We start from the raw sequence: 20,889 nt of genomic DNA, 5'->3' as shown, positions 1-20,889 counted from the left end.
CTGCTTGTTATGGCCATACAGGGCTTTTGCCTCTTGCCATTTCAAGCCCCTGCCGGTCCTGCGTCTATCCAGTTATCTTGCCTGTTCTCTGGATGTATGGCCTATTCAGGCTCTCTCCTACTCAGTGTTCTGCGAGGGCAGCTTTGTCTCTCAGTTCCTTCAACTCACATATCTCCTGCCCGGACCTGGGACCGACGGTATGGACACTGCCTCTTGCATTGGTGCCAACATCTTCCAGCCTCCCATTACCATCTGGATTCCATCTGGCAAAGGAGTCCTGTTGTTCTCTTGGCTCTGGGAGCGGACTGCTCTCGGCTCCGTCCTGGCTTTCTCCATGTCTCCTTCTTGCTTCCTGGCCTTCTCTCGTCCTGGTTGGCTTTCTCTCTCTGATAGGCAGTCCTTCTTTGATTTTGAGGGTGTCGGAGGAACCACACCTCTGTGGAAGTCTAAACCACTGCAGTTCCTTCTTGGTATTGCTCTTCATTTTTCCTATGTCCAACCCCGTCCCAGTACTTGGATTACCTATGTTTCTGATGTTGTTCTTCGTCTCAGTACCTTCTATAACTTTGAGGTAGTCTACTTTACAACATTACATAGGTCTACTGACTGCAAAGAGATTAGCAGAAAGAGGCTAGAGTGTGTGGGGATCTGATGTTCTCATATGGGCTATACCCAAGATGGTTGTCCTTCTCCCTAGGGGGGGGGGGGGCAGAGGGGAGTCCCTTCCCAGGAGATCCTCCCACATTGTAGCACCTCAGACCCTCAGGGGGACTATCGGGCCACACCTTCCTGGCCTCATGGGAAAGGGCTCCCCGGGGCGTGGCCAGCGCGCATGCAGTAAGGACGTGCATCTGTGTCGCTCCTGCCCACGATCCTTCAACTGATTACATCAGGCCATTTCGCCTACGATATATGACAACAGAAACATATCTCCAGGAGGGGGAACCTCTCCCCGCCATAGCGACCCGACTCCCGTGCAAAATCGGAGTCGGCATCTTCCTGATCGCGCTGAGCGCCCAGCCGCCCCTGCAGACTTAAAATGGCGACCACGTTCCCAGAGGCCACCGATTGAATATTGAGACTGCGGTGAAGCTGGGTGGAGCTGCTCTTTTCCCCCTCCCGCCTGCGGTCGGACGAACACCTCACTTCACGTCCGGCCTTGGGCCTGCGGAGACCAGCGGAAGGACCACGGGACCGAGGGACGCGTGGACCAGCAAATCGCCTGTGGCTCACTGGCCGACGCACACCGGAGGTGAAAGGAACGCTTGCGCGAACTGCGTGGAAGAGGTCGAAGGCCCCCTACTGCTGCTTGATTGCGTTGGCGCTGGGCCGTTTCCCGGACTGCGGTGGAGCCGGGTGGAGCTGCCCTTCTCCCCCCTCCCGCCCGCGGTCGGACGAATACCTCACCTTCACACCCGCCCTTGGGCCTGCGGAAACCAACGGAGGAACCGCGGGACCGAGTGACGCTTGGACCAGCAGATCGCCTGTGGCGCACCGGCTGCCGCACACCGGAGGTGGAGGCGGCGCCCTGCTGCTGCTCGATTGTGTTGGGGCCGGGTCATTTCCGACTGCGGCTTGCTACGGAGTGCAGAGGAGCGGACATCGGCTCCCCGCGAGAGGCCTGATGTATAAAGAGCGGCCCTACATGTCAAGACCGGAGGCTTGACCCCGGCAGACCGGACTGCATGAGAGTGCACGAAGCGAGGAGAACGTCCCTGCCATCTGGACTTGTGAGTAGCTGCCTTATATCCCCCCCCCCCCGGGACAATGAAAGGAATGAGGGAACTGGGCCGCACTGAAATGCCCTAACCCGACTGCTGAGATCTACGGCCGGGGGGACTTGGGCTAACTGCCAGGCTGAGGCTTGGTATTCCTTAGCTGTGACTGTTATAGGGTCCACCCCGGAGCGGCACCACAAACGCCCTAAGTCGAGCCGGACAGGCTGAGATACAGTTACAGGTACCCTGTAGAACCACGTCTGAGAAGCGGAACACAATTACAGGTCGCAGACTCCAGCGCACGCAATCTTAGCTGGGGATTCCGAGAGCCTACTTGGGCTTGGGAGAGGACACTCCACAGTGACCATAAAGGAGCCTGCCTGTGGCTGGACACACGGCCCAACATTACCTGGGACACCCCTTGAGCTACCGCTTGCCGGAGGTCAGGCCCAACCTGACTCAGATCACTCATACAACACAACCGAGTACAGAGGTCGACGTGGCCGCTCTGGGGGACGCGATGTCTCCACCTAAAGCCAAACCGAAAACCACGACCATGGAATCTTACACGACGGTCAGACCTAAACAATTGCCTCTGCCTGAGTCCGTGGCTGCAACTGATCCACTACACACAGAAGCGGTCCCCAGTAATACGCAAGTTCTTCAAGCCATAGCGGAGCTCCGCACTTCCATCGAAGACAAGATCGATGAAATGAAAGTGGACATGCAACTCATGCGCCAAGACGCACGTAACCTAACGGAAAAAGTGAACGCCAACGAGCCACTCTGCAGGTTAACGTCGAAAATACCACAGATCTGAAGAATGGAGTCCAGGAACTGGAACAAAAAGTGGCAAGATTAGAAACGCGATCTGAGGATGCAGAGGGTCGAGCCCGGCGTAATAATATCAGGATTCTAGGTGTTCCCGAAGATATGGAAGGCACAAATCACACAGAATTTATCGAGACAATGCTACAACAAGAAATCGGCGCAGGGAGACTTTCGCAGGGGTTCTCAGTAGAACGCGCCCACCAATCCCTCAAAAGCGGCCCTCCCCCGGGCTCACACCCGCGTCCGATTATCGCTAAAATCCTAAATTTCCGGGACAGAGAAACAATACTGCGGTTTTCCAGAGAAGGTGGAGAAATTAGAAAACAAGACTCAATGATTGTCATGTACCCCGACTATACTCCTGCAGTACAGCGCGCCAGAACCTCATTCATACCGGTAAAGGCTAGGTTGCTCAAACTCAACCTTAAATACATGTTGCTTTACCCCTCTCGTCTTAAAGTCCTCTATGAAGGGAGGGCGCTCTTCCTGGAGACCCCAGCTGCTGCAAATATGTGGCTCGAGCACAACAACTTAGCAGACGACAGAGAGGAACCTCCACAAGTTAACAACAGATGAGACATGAAACTACAACCATCAATGCTGATCGTTGCTCTCGCATAAACTCACAATTTAAACAATCGACCTGCAACTAAGACTGTGATATTAAGATACCAATATTGGGCAGAAGCACAAGAAACCACACATGTCCATGCCGATGGCCGTCCCCCGCAAAGACAGTGTAAGTCACATGCTTGCACACCGCCCGCACCGGAAGGCCTGGAGAGGCCTAGAAGGCTCAGGAGCCCCTGAACACTGCGAGTTTAACGCAACTGCTGGGGGCAGTTCGCAGTTCAACAGTTTGGTTAGTTCATTCACTAGAATGATCGTTGAAAATGTTGGTAAGTCTCCAAAATACATTATGCTGGCAACAGAGAGGGTGGAGGGAGCAGGAACACGCCCCTGGAACCCAGACACACTGATAAGGTTCTTCTCTCAATCATCCTGTTCCCGGGAACCTACCCGGATTACTGCAATGACCACAACACCCCCCATGAAGCGACATGGCGATGAAAATAAAAATAATATCTTGGAATGTAAGGGGCCTTGGCACTTACCTTAGAAGGAATAGGATTAAGTCCTACGGCCATAGAAAGGGGATAATGATAGCGCTTTTACAGGAAACACATTGTACTGGCGACTCTATGGCAAAGATTCAAGAACATTGGGGCGGACAAGGATACGGTACTGCCTACTCTAAGTACGCTAGAGGTGTTTACACATGGATCCACCCCCAAATCCCCTTCCGATTGACCAAAGCTGAAAAGGACCCAGAGGGCAGATTTGTGATATTGCGGGGATATATAGAGCAACAAGAAATTTGTATAGTAAACTCCTATCTCCCCAATAATAATATTCCGGCCCACCTCAATTCCATGTACGCTAAAGTTACCCCTCACAGGAATGGCCTAGTCATATGGGGTGGAGACTTTAATTGCACTCACAATCCAGAACTAGACAGATCCTTGCCTTTACCCAGGGGCCCATCAACAGCTACGGCCTCACTCCGCGCCATGACAGGTAGATTGGAACTGACTGATGTGTGGAGAGAACTCCACCCGCAGGCACGCACCTACTCTTACTATTCGTCCCCCCATGACCTCCACACTAGACTGGACTATGTCTTTGTGGGCAGAGAACATTTACCCCAAATGGAAGAAGCGCACTACCTGGGCAGGACGATTTCGGACCACTCCCCGCTAGTGGTGAAGTGGAACCATGCGGGCCCCTGACCACCTATCCCCATGTGGCGAATGCCAGTAGAAGCCCTGAAAGACCAACTCTTTAGAGAGGAACTGCGCGATTTGATAGACGACTATATAGAAATCAATATGGGTAGTGTAGACCACGTGAGCATCGTATGGGAAGCCCTGAAAGTCGTAATACGCGGCAAAGTTATAGCAAAGGCTGGAGGGGTAAGAAAACAGCTACGAGATGAACTAGCACTAAAAGAAAAGGAAATAGAGAGACTTGATAAGAGCCCCCTAAAATCACTGCAACTGGAAGACAAGCTTAAAATCCTTACAGATGAATGCACAAACACCTGGGATAGACTGGCCAAATTTGATTATGCCACCAAAACAAACAGAGCGCATGTGTAGGCAGACAGGCCCAGCAGACTGTTAGCCTGGCTCTGCAGAAAGGAACACCCCAGACACACAATCACTACGCTCCAAGACGAAGGCGGCACTATACACCATACCCAACATGACATAAACGATATTTTCAAAAACTACTATACACACTTGTACTCCCACGACGCAGAGATTCCTCCGGACCGAATACTAGACACTTTAGAGGAGATAGGACTACCCAGGATCTCCCCTACACAAGCCGAGGCCTTAGATGCCGACATCAGCCTAGACGACATAGCTGAAGCGATTAAATCACAGGCTACGTGCATGGCTCTGTGCACCGACGGGCTACCCCCAGAGTTTTATAAGACGTATAGCTCTTCTCTCATTCCACTGTTACATGAGGTCTTCCTGGAAACGTATGAACGTGGCATCCTACCCGACAGCATGAGAGAAACCCTAGTTGTCCCAATCCTCAAGCCAAACAAACCAGCCGAACATTGCAGCTCATATCGGCCCCTGGCCATGCTTAACTATGACGTTAAATTACTGACAACAATCCTAGCTAAAAGACTCTCCAGACTTATAGGTGACATTATCCACGCAGATCAATGCGGATTTGTGCCAGGACGCAATACTACTATGAATTTACGCAGACTACAGCATATCGTTGAACAAACTGACACGAGCCCCGAACCCTACGCCTTATTATCGCTAGATGCCATTAAGGCGTTTGACTCCATATATTGGGAATGGTTGCTGGTACTCCTAAGGGGGTTTGGCTTTGGTCCAGGCTTTGTTCGATGGGTCAGAATATTATACACCAACCCAACGGCCCGGGTAAAAACTGGAAGACATGTGTAAGGGATTTGGGATATATGTAGGGGCACTAGGCAGGGATGCCCGTTATCCCCCATGCTTTATATCCTCGGGTTAGAACCCATAGCAATCTATTTTAGGAAACAATTTTTCGATGCCGGGATAAGACTGGGCGGGACAGACCACATCATCTCGCTCTACGCTGATGATGTCCTGTTATACATCAGAGACCCACACCTTAATGTCCCAACCATGCTGGAGGTCCTTGACAATTTCTCCAAGGTCTCGGGTATACAATTTAGCAAAGCTAAGTCCTGTCTGTTCCCTCTGGCCGGGCTGAGGGGCAGAGACATAGAGGAGCTCCCAGCGCTTGCGATACAATGGCAGACCATGATGTTCCGCTATCTCGGAATTCAGATAATGCACACCCCTGAGCTTATGCATGAACATAACACACAGGCTGCGATACCTGCACTACGTAGATCAATGGGCTTCTGGGCAAATCTTCCCTTATCGGTGATGGGTAGGGCCTCTGTGGTTAAAATGATTGTCCTCCCCCGGTTTCTATACAAGTTCCAGAATATACAATATTATATCAAGAACTCGTTCTTTCGCCTGCTTGAATCAATTGTTCGTGAATTCCTCTGGGGACGAAACAGACACAAGATAGCACACTCTACCCTGGCACTAACATATGCACAAGGCGGGATCCAACTCCCAGACCTTGAAAAATACTATTTAGCTGCTCAGCTCAGTTTTGTGTCCAAATGGTTAGCTGATGATGCCACATCAGAAACTCCCCTACTGCAATCCATGATTTCCCCTATACAATTGAAAGAACTCATATGGGCACCACAGCATTTACTGGGTGACATGCCCCTTATAGCCACTCTGGGGAGACAAATATGGCAAAGAACGAGATCCAAGATCCAGCTAAAACACCTGTACTCCCCGGAAATACCAATGATCCAGAGCATGTGTAAATCTAAGATGGATCTCCTCCATCTTAGACGATGGGAGAGAAAAGGTGTTTATACCTGGGGAGACCTGTATGACGATGGCTCCTTTAGGGAATTTGAATCGCTTCAAACGGAGGATGGCATACACGCTGGCCAGTTCCTCTGGTATCACAGGATACGGGAAACGGCAAAGAAAAAATGGGACACTTGGCCGGAGGAACCTGAGTCAACCCCCCTCCTAACACTACTGTATAATTTAGGGGAGGGTCAGAGAGCAGTCTCCCAAATATACAGCCACCTCAGTGACAACCCAATCCAAAAAGCAAATTAATGAAAAAAAGATGGGAGACAGACCTGAGGCGCGAACTGTCAGAAAGTGAATGGGATAGAGCACTGGCATACCCTAAAGCTGTGTCTAGAAATCACAGATTACGATTCATACAACTGAGCATGTTGCACCGAACTTATCTAACCCCCAGCAGGCTAGCGAAAATCAACAGACAAACCAGATTTCACTGCCCATGGTGCAAGGCGGACGAAGCAGATTTACTCCACATGTTCTGGAAATGCAACATAGTGCAGTCCTTCTGGATGAAAATAAAACAGACATTTGACAAAGCGGGCCCCTCCAGTCACAAGTGGTCCCCTGAGGAGTGCCTTTTAGGGACGCATCCTAGGCCAGCCAAACTTAAGCACTGGGGGAAACTCAAAGACTTGACCTGCATACTGGCTAAGAGACAAATTGCTATGGCCTGGAAAAAACCTGCAGGCCCAAACTACAAGGCATGGGTTAACGAGCTGATGCGATGGATTACTGCGGAAACGCGGGCATGGGAAGACAGCGTTATCAGATCAACCGATGAATCAAGCTCCACCCTGATGGCATGGAAAGAAATAACCACCTGCATGCTTTCCTCCCCGGATGACAAACCCCCATGAACAATAATGGGCTTGCCCACACAGCACTGCAAGAGCGCAGCATCCTCTGCTGAAGCAGACATTGATCAGGTTATCCCCCTCAGGCCCCGGAACCCCCCTACCCTCCCAATACCCTACCCCACTGCTTGCCAAGACATTTGAATAAGGACATGGAAAACTCGGAGACAGTTAAACGTTGTTCTGTTACCTTTATATAAGTTAAAACGTTACTGTTTGTTAGGCAACACTGATGATCCTATCACTGTAAGCACACTCAGTTTTTGATATATGTAATTGTATGTTAACAAATGCCAATAAACAAATTTAAAAATAAATAAATGGGAAAGGGCTCCCCCCTGGGGAGGAGTGACAACATCCAGTGATTCGTCACACTAGCCAAGCCAGTTATTTAAAAATACATTTTCCATAATGCCTCTCAGGAACCGAAAAATAAGAATAGACCACATCCGGGAAGCAGCATTGTGGACCGGAAAGATGGTAAACCTAGCAAAATACCCAGTTAGGTCACTGATGCCAGGGAAGACATCAAGAAACCGGTCTCACTGCCCAAGCACTGAAATTGTACAGGCCAACCACTCTCAGATGGACTACATCTCCCTCAATGCCCTTCGCTCAAAACTAGAAAACCTGGAATGGACCAGGGATTATCCTATCAAGGACAGGGAAACCATAGGAAAACACTTCAATGATATAAAGAACCTGATGGAAACCTAGACCCACCAAGACACTTGCCTTGTCCACAGATGGGCAGCAGGATATCTTCTACACATGGCTTGTTCAGCTTCCCCATGCACGCAGAGTTACAAACTGGCCACCAGTGCTTTTATAGGTTTAGCCCAGCCCCATCAGTCTCATTCTGAGCATCAGGAAGTGAGAACCTCACCAGTCCCAACCCTCAGACCCTTCAGGCTCCCAGCTGCAGAACATCAGCTCTAGTTCCAATCAGGGAGAGGGGGCATATTACTATATAGGTCAAGCAGCCCAGTGTGGTGGATCACAGGAGCAAGTGGATCCTGTTTGGAGAAGGCTGGAGAAAGGAGAATGCTGGAAAGCAGAGTTGCTGCAGAGACATTTGAGAAGACTGGAGACAAGAGAGTGTTGCAGAGGAGAGCTGGCAGCAGGAGTAAGGAGTAAGTGCTCTCTTCTGATTAAAAGGGAAGAGAGAGGAGGAAAAGATGGATGAAGTAAAAAGTAAAACCAGGAGTAGAGTAGAAGGTGGTAGTAAGAATAGTGGAAAGGAGCGAGGAAGTAATTGAGGAGTAGAGTGGAAGGTGGTTGTAAGCACAAAGAAAAGGAGGGCAGGAGCAAGACCAGGAGTGTTAGATGGAGATACCAGCAGAGAAAAGGAGGTAGGCAATGTAACTTGTAGTGGAGTTGAAGGAATGAGTAACATTAGAAGGTTGGAGGGAGGAAGTAAGACCTGGAGTTGAGTGGAAGGTGGTGACAGTGTCTACAGAATTGGAGGTGATAGGAGAGAAGGAGGATGTGGTAGAGGGGTTTGTTAGACCAGAGGGGAGAAAAACTCTAAAATCAAGAGTAAAGGGATAAACAGTGGTAACAGACTGAGGTGATAGTAAGGAGATGCTGACGGATCAGAGTGAGGAGCCTGAGAATGATACATCTTCAGATGAGACGAGTGAAGAAGATGGAAGGGAAAAAAGAAAGCACTAGAATAAAGAAATAAGAGCTTTTTGTAAGGTATTATGAAGGGGGTGAAGAGCCAAAGCAAGTTAGTCAGCTAGATGCAGTAGGTTCTAGAGGGCTAGTTTTGGCTTTAGGCAGGACTAAGATGTGAGGTAGGTTCCAGTGGGGGTCGGGAAGCCTACTGATAGTTTAGAGAGGGGGTGGAAAGATCAGAGTAAAGAAGGAATCCTAGTAGTTATTGATCCTTCTGCCTCACTCCTGGGTGACGCAAACATCCTCTGTAACAGAACCCTAAGGGTCCTGTAGAACTTAGATAACTTGCTTAGTCTTGGGGCTCAGGACACGGGAAGGCCTGCACCCAAGCTCAATGGAGCAGAAGGGCTTGGTTCATCCTGAAAGATGTATCATTAGTGAGGATAGAGGTAACTTCTCTGGGGCTTTAGAACAGTAACAGCTTAGACCCGCAAGCCTGACCATTCACCAGATTGTGAAAGCGGTCATAAGAAACATATGTTGCATAAGGGCATCCTAAGTGTTGTTATATTTTTTGGGGAAATGTTGTTTATATTTAGGTTGGCCTACACCTGTATCCAGTCCCTAATAAAACTTTTGAACTTTGGTTCATGCTGTAGTTCTTGATCCCAAATGTTCAATCTGCGTCAATAAAGGACAATAGGCAGTGAACTTAAATTTTAAACAACCAATTGAGTTTTAAGATTTTTCAAACAGCACTAGCCAGAGAATGGACAATTTTGTAGTTGCAGTCTAGAGCAAAGTTAATGAACTACATGAAACCTTATTCCAGTGTGTTCCAAGTATGGGTGGGCAGAATTTTCACTTGGGTAGTGGACGATTCTGACTCCCCAATCGGATTTCACTCCACCAAGGGAGCAGAATTGTGTTCCAACTTTTCATTGCAGAGAATAAGTGACTACTCCGGAATGTGATGTTGGAATGACTGGCAGAGTAGCGTGGTGGAAGCATTATAGCCACCTGATTTGATAGGAAGTGAGCATTCTGGTGAAGCAGAGCAAACAGATGGAATAAAATTCGGACCATTTGAAGTGTTTACTATTCAAGACAATAAATATGTGTGGATCTTTGTTAGGTTGAAACAATGAACATGCTATTGAGTGACAGCATGTGAATAGTATTTTAAAACTGCTGACTGTCCCTTGGAACACATATTTGATGACCATATTTTGTTCCTATTTAGATTTAAAATAGAAATTGCATTTGTAAGAGCCTTAAAATCATGGTCACAGTCAGAGGCCAAATTTAGTAGGTTTCATAGGAAATGAGAGCAAAACATGCACATAACAGGACCCAATCACTGCCCCTTCCTGTAAAACAACTGTAAGGAAGGCATGTTATCAAACAGTAAAACAGACACAAGTGATCACAGTTCAAGGGTGTTTATTGAACTTCAATTGGGTTTGAAAATCACGTCTCTAAACGTAAATCTAAAGATGGGAGCAAGCTACGGCCATTAAATAATAATAACGCAGTCCTACTGGTGTTCTGTCAAAATAAAATGGCCTATACTAATAAACCTATTGCCAATCCTTACTTCTAAATACAAATAGGGAAACAATGTAATGCAAAAGAACATTGTTAAAGAAATGATATGTCAGGATATTTAAGCCATTAGCTTCCCTTCCCCCCGTTTTCAGCATGGGTCAAGACAGCACACTCGAGTTTAGCACAGTCTCTGGATTCTCTTGCACGGGATTGCAGTTCCAATCTAAGTATCAGGGCCTTCTATGTCAAAGTCTCTTTGCCATTCAAAGTCTCTTTTTCAGAGGGCCTGATGGAATACGACAAACAAGAAGGTTCCTTTCTCCTTATGGTTTCACACGTACAAATTCTTGGGTGATTTCTGTTCACCCCGGGCCCTCCTCTGCCGGGCTCGGACACACCTTCTTAGGATTTAACGTGTACAAATTCTCAGGTGATTTTCTGTTCACCCCGGGTCCCCCTCCATCGGCCTCAGAACCACTTTAACACAAACCTTTCAATTGATCTCCCTCTGCCGGGCTCTGACCAACTTTATCAATTTTGCCACAAATGTTCTTTACTGTATCAACATCGAAGACTTTCAAAGGTGCAGAGGATTTGTCTTAATCTGTCGCAGGACTACTTCGATTCACAATTCTCTACAACTATTTCACTTTTCAGTTGGATACCTTACAGAGACTCTTTGATAAGCACACAGGTGGTGCCTGGACCACTCTGTCAAAGGTATTCTAGCTTGCTTTAAAGTTCAATTACTCATCAGCAGTTTAACTTCATTCGCGTCTCGTACCACACACGTTTTAACAATGTGCGTTCCAGCGCTTGCTATACAATGTTACTGCTTGCAACCTTGGCTTCAACACAGACCGGTCTAGTATCTTTCTCCCGAACTCACCGGCCGTGTTGCTTTCACTGAATCGGCTTTGTTATTGGAGCCAAGACAGTACCACAGTGGGTGGAGATTCTCCCCGCCTTGATTACTGATGTGTGAGGGGCCCGGGTACCTCTGACACACAATGCAGGATTCTTCAGCCTGGTTTCCTGGTTTTACGCTTTCTGTTCTCGAGGTTTTGTAAAAGTAATGGTTCCTTGTCGAAAAGGTCAAGGGAACTTCCCTCCTTGTGACCCCCTTCTGTTTCGCCATCGTTCTCCTCTCGTTAAACTGCCATCTTGGAACTGCTGTTTCCTCGTGTGCTTTGCTCTCGTGCTCCACCATTTATCGGTGTGGGGAAGTGCAATGGAAGTCAGGTGTCCGTGAGAAAGTGTTCCTGTGGAAAAGGGGGTGGGGGTAAAGTTCCTACATATCCTACTTGGTAGATGTGGAAAGCCAACAGGCACACATGCTGCAGCACCATTCAGTATCCAACCCGCGGAGTTCACCTCCAGTTCAGGACCACTGAATATGGCATTGTGGGTATGCAAATTAGGTGAACAACATGTTTTTGCTATTTGTGAGAAAAAAGTCTGTCTTATAGGGCTACACAATCTTAAACATGGCTTTATCAAGCCAATAGAGGCAACCCTCAAGGATCCCTGTGCGCCTTAAAGCAATGCAATTTTAAAGACTTGTTCTTTCTACTTTAACGTGTGTCTATCACATATTTATGGCAAACACAATTTTGTTCAAGCTGTTGAAAGCATATCTCTTTAATTAAAATTCATAGGATCTACAAATGTTTATCATGTGTGCGTCGAAAACCAGAGTGGCAAGTACATTGTAATGCAAGTATTTAGGTACTTACAAAAGTATAAAGTCCCACTGATCTGGACACCATCTTGAACTGATGTTTGTTAAAGTGAAGAGAAAGCAAATGTATTTACTGCATGTTTTCATACTGTGCCGCATCAGCACAATTAGAATGTGCACTGCTCCATACCATGAATCTATGAAGGATGCATAACTTGTAAGGCTTCCCAGCTTTGATAGTTTGGGTATTATGTCTTGGCTACCTGAGTCTGAAAAGGACCCACAATGCAGCAAATTGAATTGATGTGTTTCGCATGAATCAGATCATAGACATGTCCACCGTCTGTTTGAAATACGAAAAGCTTGTTGAATCCTGAGGGAAGGGACTAATGCATTTCTGTTACAGGGGATCTCTGTAATGTTCTGAGATTTCCTCCCCTGCACTGCTGTGGAATCATGATTCATTCTTGAGTTGATCTGACCCAAGCCAATCTCTACACCTGATTTACATGACATGTCTGGGCCTCACACGATCTCAACTCTTATGTCAATGTTGCTGGTCCTACTTCTCTGCCAAATATGTTCATTCTCCCACATACCTCCAGTGATCCGTAGTTAATAGTTATCTTTTCTCTCACCTTGACCTCCATCCTGCCTAAATGAACCTACATAGGCTGATGGTGGACTGCAACATACTGGATCCTTTTATTAAACGAAAGTAATACAATACCCAGACATGCTATTTTTTCCTAATGACACATTTCAACCAAATGAGTTTGTCCAGGCCAATCTCTTACATGGCTTACACAAATATTCATAATGCTTTTTTGGTGCATGTTATGAGTATGAAATAAGATACTGAAGAAGTGAGAGGCTTAAGGCAAAGACTTTCCACAAGAAGATCACTTTGACAAAACCAACAAACAAAGCTCTCTAGTAAAAAAGCCTGTGGTAATTGACACAGAACTATTTGAATTCACTCCCCGTTCCCCGCATGGTACCTTGAAGTTAAAAGTCCAAGGGCATCCAGAGGATTTGAGAATTTCCAGTCCCTCAAAACTGCATGGATTGCCGAAACAGTGTGCGGATCCCATCCAGGGGCGCTGCCCAAGACCAGCGGAAGAAGGCAGTTTTTAGAGCTGCAGGCAGAGCGATAGAACCATAGGAACCCTTTCTCTGCCTCTGGAAGTCTGGAATAAGATCACACATTTATTTTTAAAAACAGCCTACTTATATGTCTGTACATTTCACGTTGTGAACATTGTAAAATTTGAAGAACATGGTGGAGTTAAGTGGCGATTCCCTTTCACGTGAACATATGAGCTGGTATGCATAACAGAAATTAGAATTAATTTACCACCAATGTATAGATTTGTAGATGACCATCAACAAAGGGAAACATATTCCACTGAGTGGTTCTAAGTGACATGTTAGACAGCATGGGCGAAGTTCAATTTGTCTATGATGTCGCTGAAAACCCCATGGTGAAATGATCATAGTTGTTGAAAGTCCAAATTTTACAATTGTTAGCTGAATATTCCCCCACTGGCATCTCATTTACACTCCATGCACTGCCCCATGCTCCAGCACTACATGGGGGTGGAGAAAAGAGGCATTAGGTTAGCATGGGCAAAAATAACCTGGTGCCCTTTATCCCGGGATACTCCTCCTATGGCACATGGTGGATAAGGATTTGTAATGGCACAGACAACTTTAAAAAGTGACCACATTTACAGCTACTCTTAAGAGTTGTTGGTGTCTAGGTAATAAAAATAAAAATAATAATAAGTCTGTTATCTAGCAGTACATGCTAAATTCATTGCTCTTCTAAGCCTTGTAATAGAAAGCGTTAATATTACCAAACTTAATGGTATATCATCTATCAACTTCAGGATGCTACAGAGGTTCGGTCCTGCTAAGATTAGAGCTTGTAACGTGCAGGCTGACCCTACGCAGTGGCAAGAGAGTAGCTCAATTAATTCCATTCAACACTTATGCAGTCATTATGAGTTGGACAGGATGGGTAAACATTGTTTTTTTTTTTTACCTCCCACCCAATTCTGAGTTGTTCTGGGAAATACCGTTGTCTGTATTGCAGTGCAATACACTCCCAGAGGTTTTACGAGATGGATTTGCCAAATGGAAATGAAGCACTTCTCCCCTTCACAAGAGGTGGCAGCAAAAAATTGTACATTTACCGTAAAAATCTGTTTGATATCCTTCACTCTGCAGAAGGGAAGGCACGGGCGGTACAGTTTGAAACAGTAAAACATGTTTTCACCTTAGGCCATTGTAAGGAGGTTCAAAATGGGCATCTGTGGTGGCATCTTTTCACCATTCTGCTCAGATAATGCAAAATAAAATGCTCACAATATAACCTTTTGTGCATTTTAAAATAATGTACCACAGTGCTATTATTCACTACTGTAGAAAATCAATTTCTAACATCACTATGATGGTGGAAATACATACAAAAAAGTACAGAAATAAAAACAAGTGGGATTGCTAGACTACTGCCACTGGTGTTCCAGCTATTCCACTGGCATTACAACTGGGCCAGATGTAAACTCTGAACAGAGTGGACTTCCAGAAATACTACCATAGGTGGCAATTACCTCCAGCAGTATTCTTCCCAAAAATCCATCAAACTCAAAAAGACCATGTCATCTTTCATCTCATTTGTTTTGGCATGCCCAGAAATGGATTTGAGATCAGTTGTCTTACTAGGACTGTGGTTTATGTGTACTCCTGTGCTGTGGGAGGCATGGAAAGGTCTGCCATGCATTCATTTGACACTATAGAAACATCACAGGGCATTGACAACTACATCAATGCAATGCTACAAAGAGGAATGTCATGCTGTGAACAAGCTTTGAACCAGCTTTTCATCCATCAATTATTTATTTCCCTTATTGGGTAGTAGGACAATTATGCTTAAATATGTACAATGTGGACATCTCCTAAGTAAAAAGTCTCATAAAATGTACTGATTAAAACATATGTACACCTTAAGTTAGCTTGAGAGCAATAGTACCCACTTGACACTTAGTTACAGAGCCCTCTGGAAGCCCAACATGACCACCATTGAAGGGAGCATGAGGCACATTCACCTTGTCTATATGCTGCTTAGAATCGATTGATTTAGTCAAGTATGGAAAGCAGCCGGTTGTCAGACAGTACTATAACTCCCTTTGTTATTGGTATTTTGATACGGTGTAATTCAAAACATTAAGAGAATGAACCGAATTCTCCATGTGGGGAAGCATATTCCAGGTCATTAAATTGCGTTCTTTTTTTAAAGAAACATATATATACATAAATGGAGAGCAAAATGTGAACAAATTAGCCATTTTTTAGCTCAGGCAGCCCAAACTCCCATGAGCACAGCTGAGGACGCAGCTAAGGTAGTGCAGGAACAATAATTGAATAGAAGAGTATTCTGCTATCATATTTGAATTGTCAAGTAATGCTCGTATATAAACTCTCACGCTGTCAGTTGGTCACTGACATCTAGGTAAAAGATGCTGTTGGAAACCATCGCACTCGTGTTCATACATGTGAAACATATCTTTCAGAGGTCAAAGATAAACTGAATGTCCCATTAAAAGAACGTGAGCTTGCCCAACGCTGTATCTTATATGAGGCATGCACAGCTGCTGTAAACTGAACATTAAGGACAATAAAACGCAGCGTAGCAAAGACTGGGCAAAGACTGTGGGCCATGAATATTGAATTAAGAATTTCTAAAGGATCAGGGCATAGACCCTTTTCTTTCGGTGAATTAATACTCCCAATGTCTGAGCTCATTCTTCGATGAAAACAAAGCTAGTGCAAGGGCGCTCTCAGATATATTTTTAAACAGTGTTCAATTTTGTACACGAATGATGCTACTGTTGTGATAAACATTAGAAAACATTAATCCAAATCTACCAGGAGTGTTCTTTACATTTGTGGTATGTAGTGTACTTGCTAGCAACATTTATACACATCACTAATTTTTCTAGCTGAAAATACACATTTCAACATTACAAAAAGAGTGAGATAAATCCCTGATAAAATGGCAACCTTGATTGGGCTGTGTTGCTCATCAAGATGGCAGCTGTCCAAATGCCGTACAGCCAGCTATCAGATAGAAAGGAAATGGCGACTCAATTTATTATTCACAATCCTGCATTTCTGTGAATTCCTATTCAGATGGGAGGATGCTGATACCCGTTATTTCTTTTTCAGGATAGCCGAGTTTCACACATGTGAAACTTAATCAGGTATTTGGGTTGTGAAGATGTTATTACATTGGACTTCCTTGTATGTCAGTCATTGGATTGAACCGGGGGTTATTAGGCTATTCATTAGATAATATTAAGCTGACCCTATTGTAAAAATGAATACCTACCATGGTAGTATGTGGAGAGAGAGGGGTCGTGGGCTTCTTTGGCTAAAGGTTAAGGGATTTTTCTGTGATGAATCTTAAAGGCAGACACATGCATTTCTTTCTTTCTTTCTTTCTTTCTTTCTTTCTTCCATTTTGATAAAAGATGCAACAAAATGCAAATAATACAGTTAAAAACAAAACGTCTCATTTTCAATAAAACTATTCAAATCGATGGGAAGGGAGTCACCCCTCTTGGACTTATTTTGACTGAAAGAGGGAAGCAATCCCCTAGTGATTGGAAAATTGTGAATTGTGAACATTGCAGCCAGGGGAAGGATGTCATTCTCACTGATACCATTGGAAAACCCCAAAGAGCTAAGAAAAGTGGACTAAATTCCTGGCATTGTGAATAGTGAAAGCGAGAACGCAATAAAGGGAAGAACCATACCCTCTGAAACTGTGAATTGTAATGAGCCTGAGAAACTCAGGGGAAGGGAAACGTCTCCGGAGGAGTGTGGAACTGTGGCTGGTTATTTCTTGTTGCACCTTTTGGAACGTTATGTTTAAGACTCTGGAAAAGAGCTGCAGAGGACCAGTTGAAAGACTATATCCCTTTTCATGTTATCTACAGTTTATCATTGAACGGTTAGGTTAGAATTTGGACAAAGGAGGAGAACTTTACTTTGGACATTCTGACACAGACATCCTTTAGTTTTGTTGGGGCAGGGAAACCCCTCTTAGATATAGGGTAAAGATGGGATTTTCTCCAACCCTCTCATTTAAGCAAAAAAATAAAAAGGTCTTCCCAAGCCACCACAATGGCCTTGTGTCAGAGTTGTATTCCTGGTTCCTTACAGTAGCCAATTTATTTGCATTTAGACGATTTTCGAGGGTAGCCAATGTACTGCACTTAAATTAAATTTTGAGGTGAGCCAATGTACTGCATTTAGATGGATTGAGAATTTCCAATGTATTGCATCTAGACACATTTTTAAGGACAGCCAGTGTACTGATCCATGGTGTGTTCCAACGTATAGCCAATATACTGATTCTTCATTAATTTTAAAGTGTAGCCATTGTATCATATTAGGTGCTTTTATACAGCCAATGTATAGAATCTTGCCACGTTTTGAATTCACCCACTCCTAAATTCAGTTGTATAGATGCAACCAAGAATTCAGCCAGGACACCTTGGTCATCTTTGTGACCTAGTGTTTAATGTGTACAAGTCAGTTTAAATCCCAGCTGATTTTTACCCCTCCCCCCACTCCCCAAGAAGCAGAAAATACTTACCCATTTAAGTTTTACCCCAATATCACTACATTACGCAATGCACCTGTAGCCTTACCACACTTATTAGCTTTGATTTTACCATATTTAACTTTAAATCTCCATCGTTCCTGTACTCCTCATACCCTTAGCAAGGGATTGTAAGGGTGTTTATCCCCCATTATAATACACAAGTATCATATTCTATGCATGTAGAATTTGGGTTCAGATTTCTGTAATCAGTATCTGCATGATATGGAGTGTTTAAACAGTCAAGTGATTCATGTGGGTTCCATTGGCCTAGCTGGTTCTGTTGTGTTCATTCTCATAAAGAATTTCAGGACAATCTGCTGTTAAGCATTCGTCAGGGCAAGTAATGTGATAGGTGGCATGAAGCTGATAAGAATAAATATCCCACAGCTAAGCAAATGGTACATTAAATTAATATTTACAGAAGACTGTTGTAATGCATGGTTCAAACAATATAAAGGAAAAATGCTGCATACCCCTCTACCAACCCATCAAGCTTTCCTTCGACAACTAACAGGGATACTCCGACTGAGATTCTACTCATCGGCACACCCACTCCCTCCTTCCCTGCAGCTCTCTGGCCAGCCTCTCTTGGCCCTCTTCCTGCTCCTACCTGCAAGGCAAAAAACCTTGGGGTTATCTTCGACTCCACACTCTCTTTCTCGCCTCACATATCTGACGTCTCTAAGAAGTCACACTACCAGCTACACCTCCTCAGAGGTATCGTTCCTTTCCTCTCCTTCCCCCAGAAGCTCACTGTCTCTAGAGGCCTGGTTCTCCCGAAGCTGGACTACTGTAACAGCCTCTATCTAAATCTGCCTGCCTCTACTCTCCGCCCTTTGAAACTTATCCAGAACAGGACTGCGAGACTTGTCCTTGGCCTCAAGCCCAGGGACTGTATCTCTCCAGGACTGAAATCACTACACTGGCTCCCAGTGGCTGCGAGGATTAAGTTCAAAACCCTCTGCATTGTCCACAAGACCCTCTGGGGCCTTGGGCTAAAATACCTTCAACTCTCTCTTCCTAAATATCTTCCTTCCGGAGCTCTTCGCTCATCCGTCTCCAACTCCCTCAGGGTCAGCCGCTTCTCCAAGCAACAAGTTGGGGGTAGATCCCTCTCTGCAGCAGGGGCCTCCCTCTGGAACAGCCTTCCTGCCTCCCTGAAACTTGAGGAGAACCATCTCCGGTTCCGGAAGCACCTCAAAACCTTCCTCTTTGCCTCTGCTTTCTCTCCCCCTCTCCCCTGCTAAAATCACTGAACGTGCACTGAATCTGCAACTGGGTCACTCACCGATCTCGGTCCTTGGCCCAGCCACTCTTCCCTGCACTGCCTCCCTGGCAACCCCTGCACCGCGGGTCTGTCTCTGTATCCCTACAGCCCCTCCTCTCGGCACTTACCTTGCACTTGCCACTAGCTGGCACTTATTATTTATCTTGTATTCTACTATCCCTGTACTGCACTTTCCCCCGCTCCCTTTCCCCTTGCACTTTTCCCTTCCCCTCTACCCTTGCACTTGCGCGATCTGAATGACACATGGCCTAGTAGGATCGTTGTCTGTCTTCCCTTGTTCCCCACCCCCCTCGCCTCATCGCGCCTTGAAACACTTGTGTATAGGCGCGTTACAAATGCCATATCATATCATATCATTGTGTTTTTCTGTGGGCCAGCAAATTCTTGATATTTAGAAACCAGGAAGGATTTCCCTTGGTTTCAGCTCCAAGTCTCTGGTTTCATGTTTCTCCTTTTAGTATACACTCCCTGTGAAGAGTTGCCACTTCCACTAATGAAAATATAACCCAATAGCTAAATTACTGTTGACTTCTAGTTTAGCCAACAAAATCTGTAGGTTTGTATCCTGAACCCAGGAAAGTCTCTGGGCTTCATAGTGCTTCATTTGGCTGTCACTTCCCAGGATATAGTTCACATTCTCAGATACTCACAGTCTTGGGGGATTTGGTGTCTCCGTAGATCTTTCTTGACTCCTAGTTACGTCAGTATGTGCCATCTGCTTCTTATCCAGGACTCCTAAGAGACCCCTCTGCCTTGGTCGCTTTTCCACAAGACCCTTTGCATATTAAGCCTAGCCATTGGTTCAAAGTAGGGCTGGAAGCCGTCAAGCCCCAGAGCTTCCACTAGGAGGCTGTCCACCTGCGCTTAAGTACACGCTTGGTGCAGGTATCGTACTCTTCCTTCCTGTCTGCAGAACGTTGTTCTAATTTCAAACCTTCTATCTTCATCTACCTGCTAATGAGTCAGGACAGTCTTGTGCCAAAGAGAACCATTTCTACTTCTCATCTTCTCTCTGCATCACTCCTCTTTCCACTAGGTGCTAACACCTCGTCCCCAATCCATTCTATCAGAATTATATTGTGACTGCTCCTTCTCCAGATCGGTTTCCTCCCCTTCTTGCCTGTCTCAGCTGTGTAACCAGTGATAATATTGCTGGAATAAAACCTGTTCTTGAATATATATGTATCAATGAAAAAACTTTGTTAAAGGGACGTTATGGTTAAGTTGGACTAATAAAAACCTATGAAATTCAAAGAAAAAACTTTGTTAAACGGACATTATGGTTCCAAGTAAAACCGAAAAACCCCTGAAATTCGCCAGTTATGGTGAGCTAAGCAACCATAATTCGCGCCACCACTGTGCACTGCTAAGACTAACACCCAGGACATCAAAGATGACATCACAAATGTCATTGATGACATCACATATCTGGGCCACTTGTTTTTGTTCCTTGGCATATATAGGCCAGGTGGTTTTGTTCACTGGCAGTCAGAATAATAACATTTAAAAAGGTGCTATATATCTAAATGTTAACCTTGTCATATGTTCTTTAAGTACTTTCCTTTGGGTTTGGTCTCAGCTCATGGTGCACATCCATGGGGAAATGAGCAGGCCTCAAACACACAATTCATTTGTATACATGAAGATGAACTTTAATGTCATTAACATTTTCTGATGATGCAG

At 45.4% G+C, this 20,889-nt stretch overlaps 1 protein-coding gene across 1 annotated transcript in view; it reads right to left on the bottom strand.

The window, feature by feature from the left end:
- Positions 1 to 20,889, bottom strand: part of PIK3C2G (phosphatidylinositol-4-phosphate 3-kinase catalytic subunit type 2 gamma) — a 3,221,975-nt gene that overhangs the window by 1,551,605 nt on the left and 1,649,481 nt on the right. Inside the window, exon 16 of the mRNA XM_069628394.1 lies at positions 13,246 to 13,434. Coding sequence (XP_069484495.1) covers positions 13,246 to 13,434 — 189 coding nt within the window. The remainder of the gene's footprint in view (positions 1 to 13,245; positions 13,435 to 20,889) is intronic.

Source organism: Ambystoma mexicanum, chromosome 12 (assembly GCF_040938575.1).
Source record: "Ambystoma mexicanum isolate Mex_15411 chromosome 12, UKY_AmexF1_1, whole genome shotgun sequence".
Lineage (NCBI taxonomy): Eukaryota > Metazoa > Chordata > Amphibia > Caudata > Ambystomatidae > Ambystoma > Ambystoma mexicanum.
The sequence above is the reverse complement of the archived record's forward strand: the minus strand, read 5'-3'. Positions and strand labels throughout refer to the sequence as shown.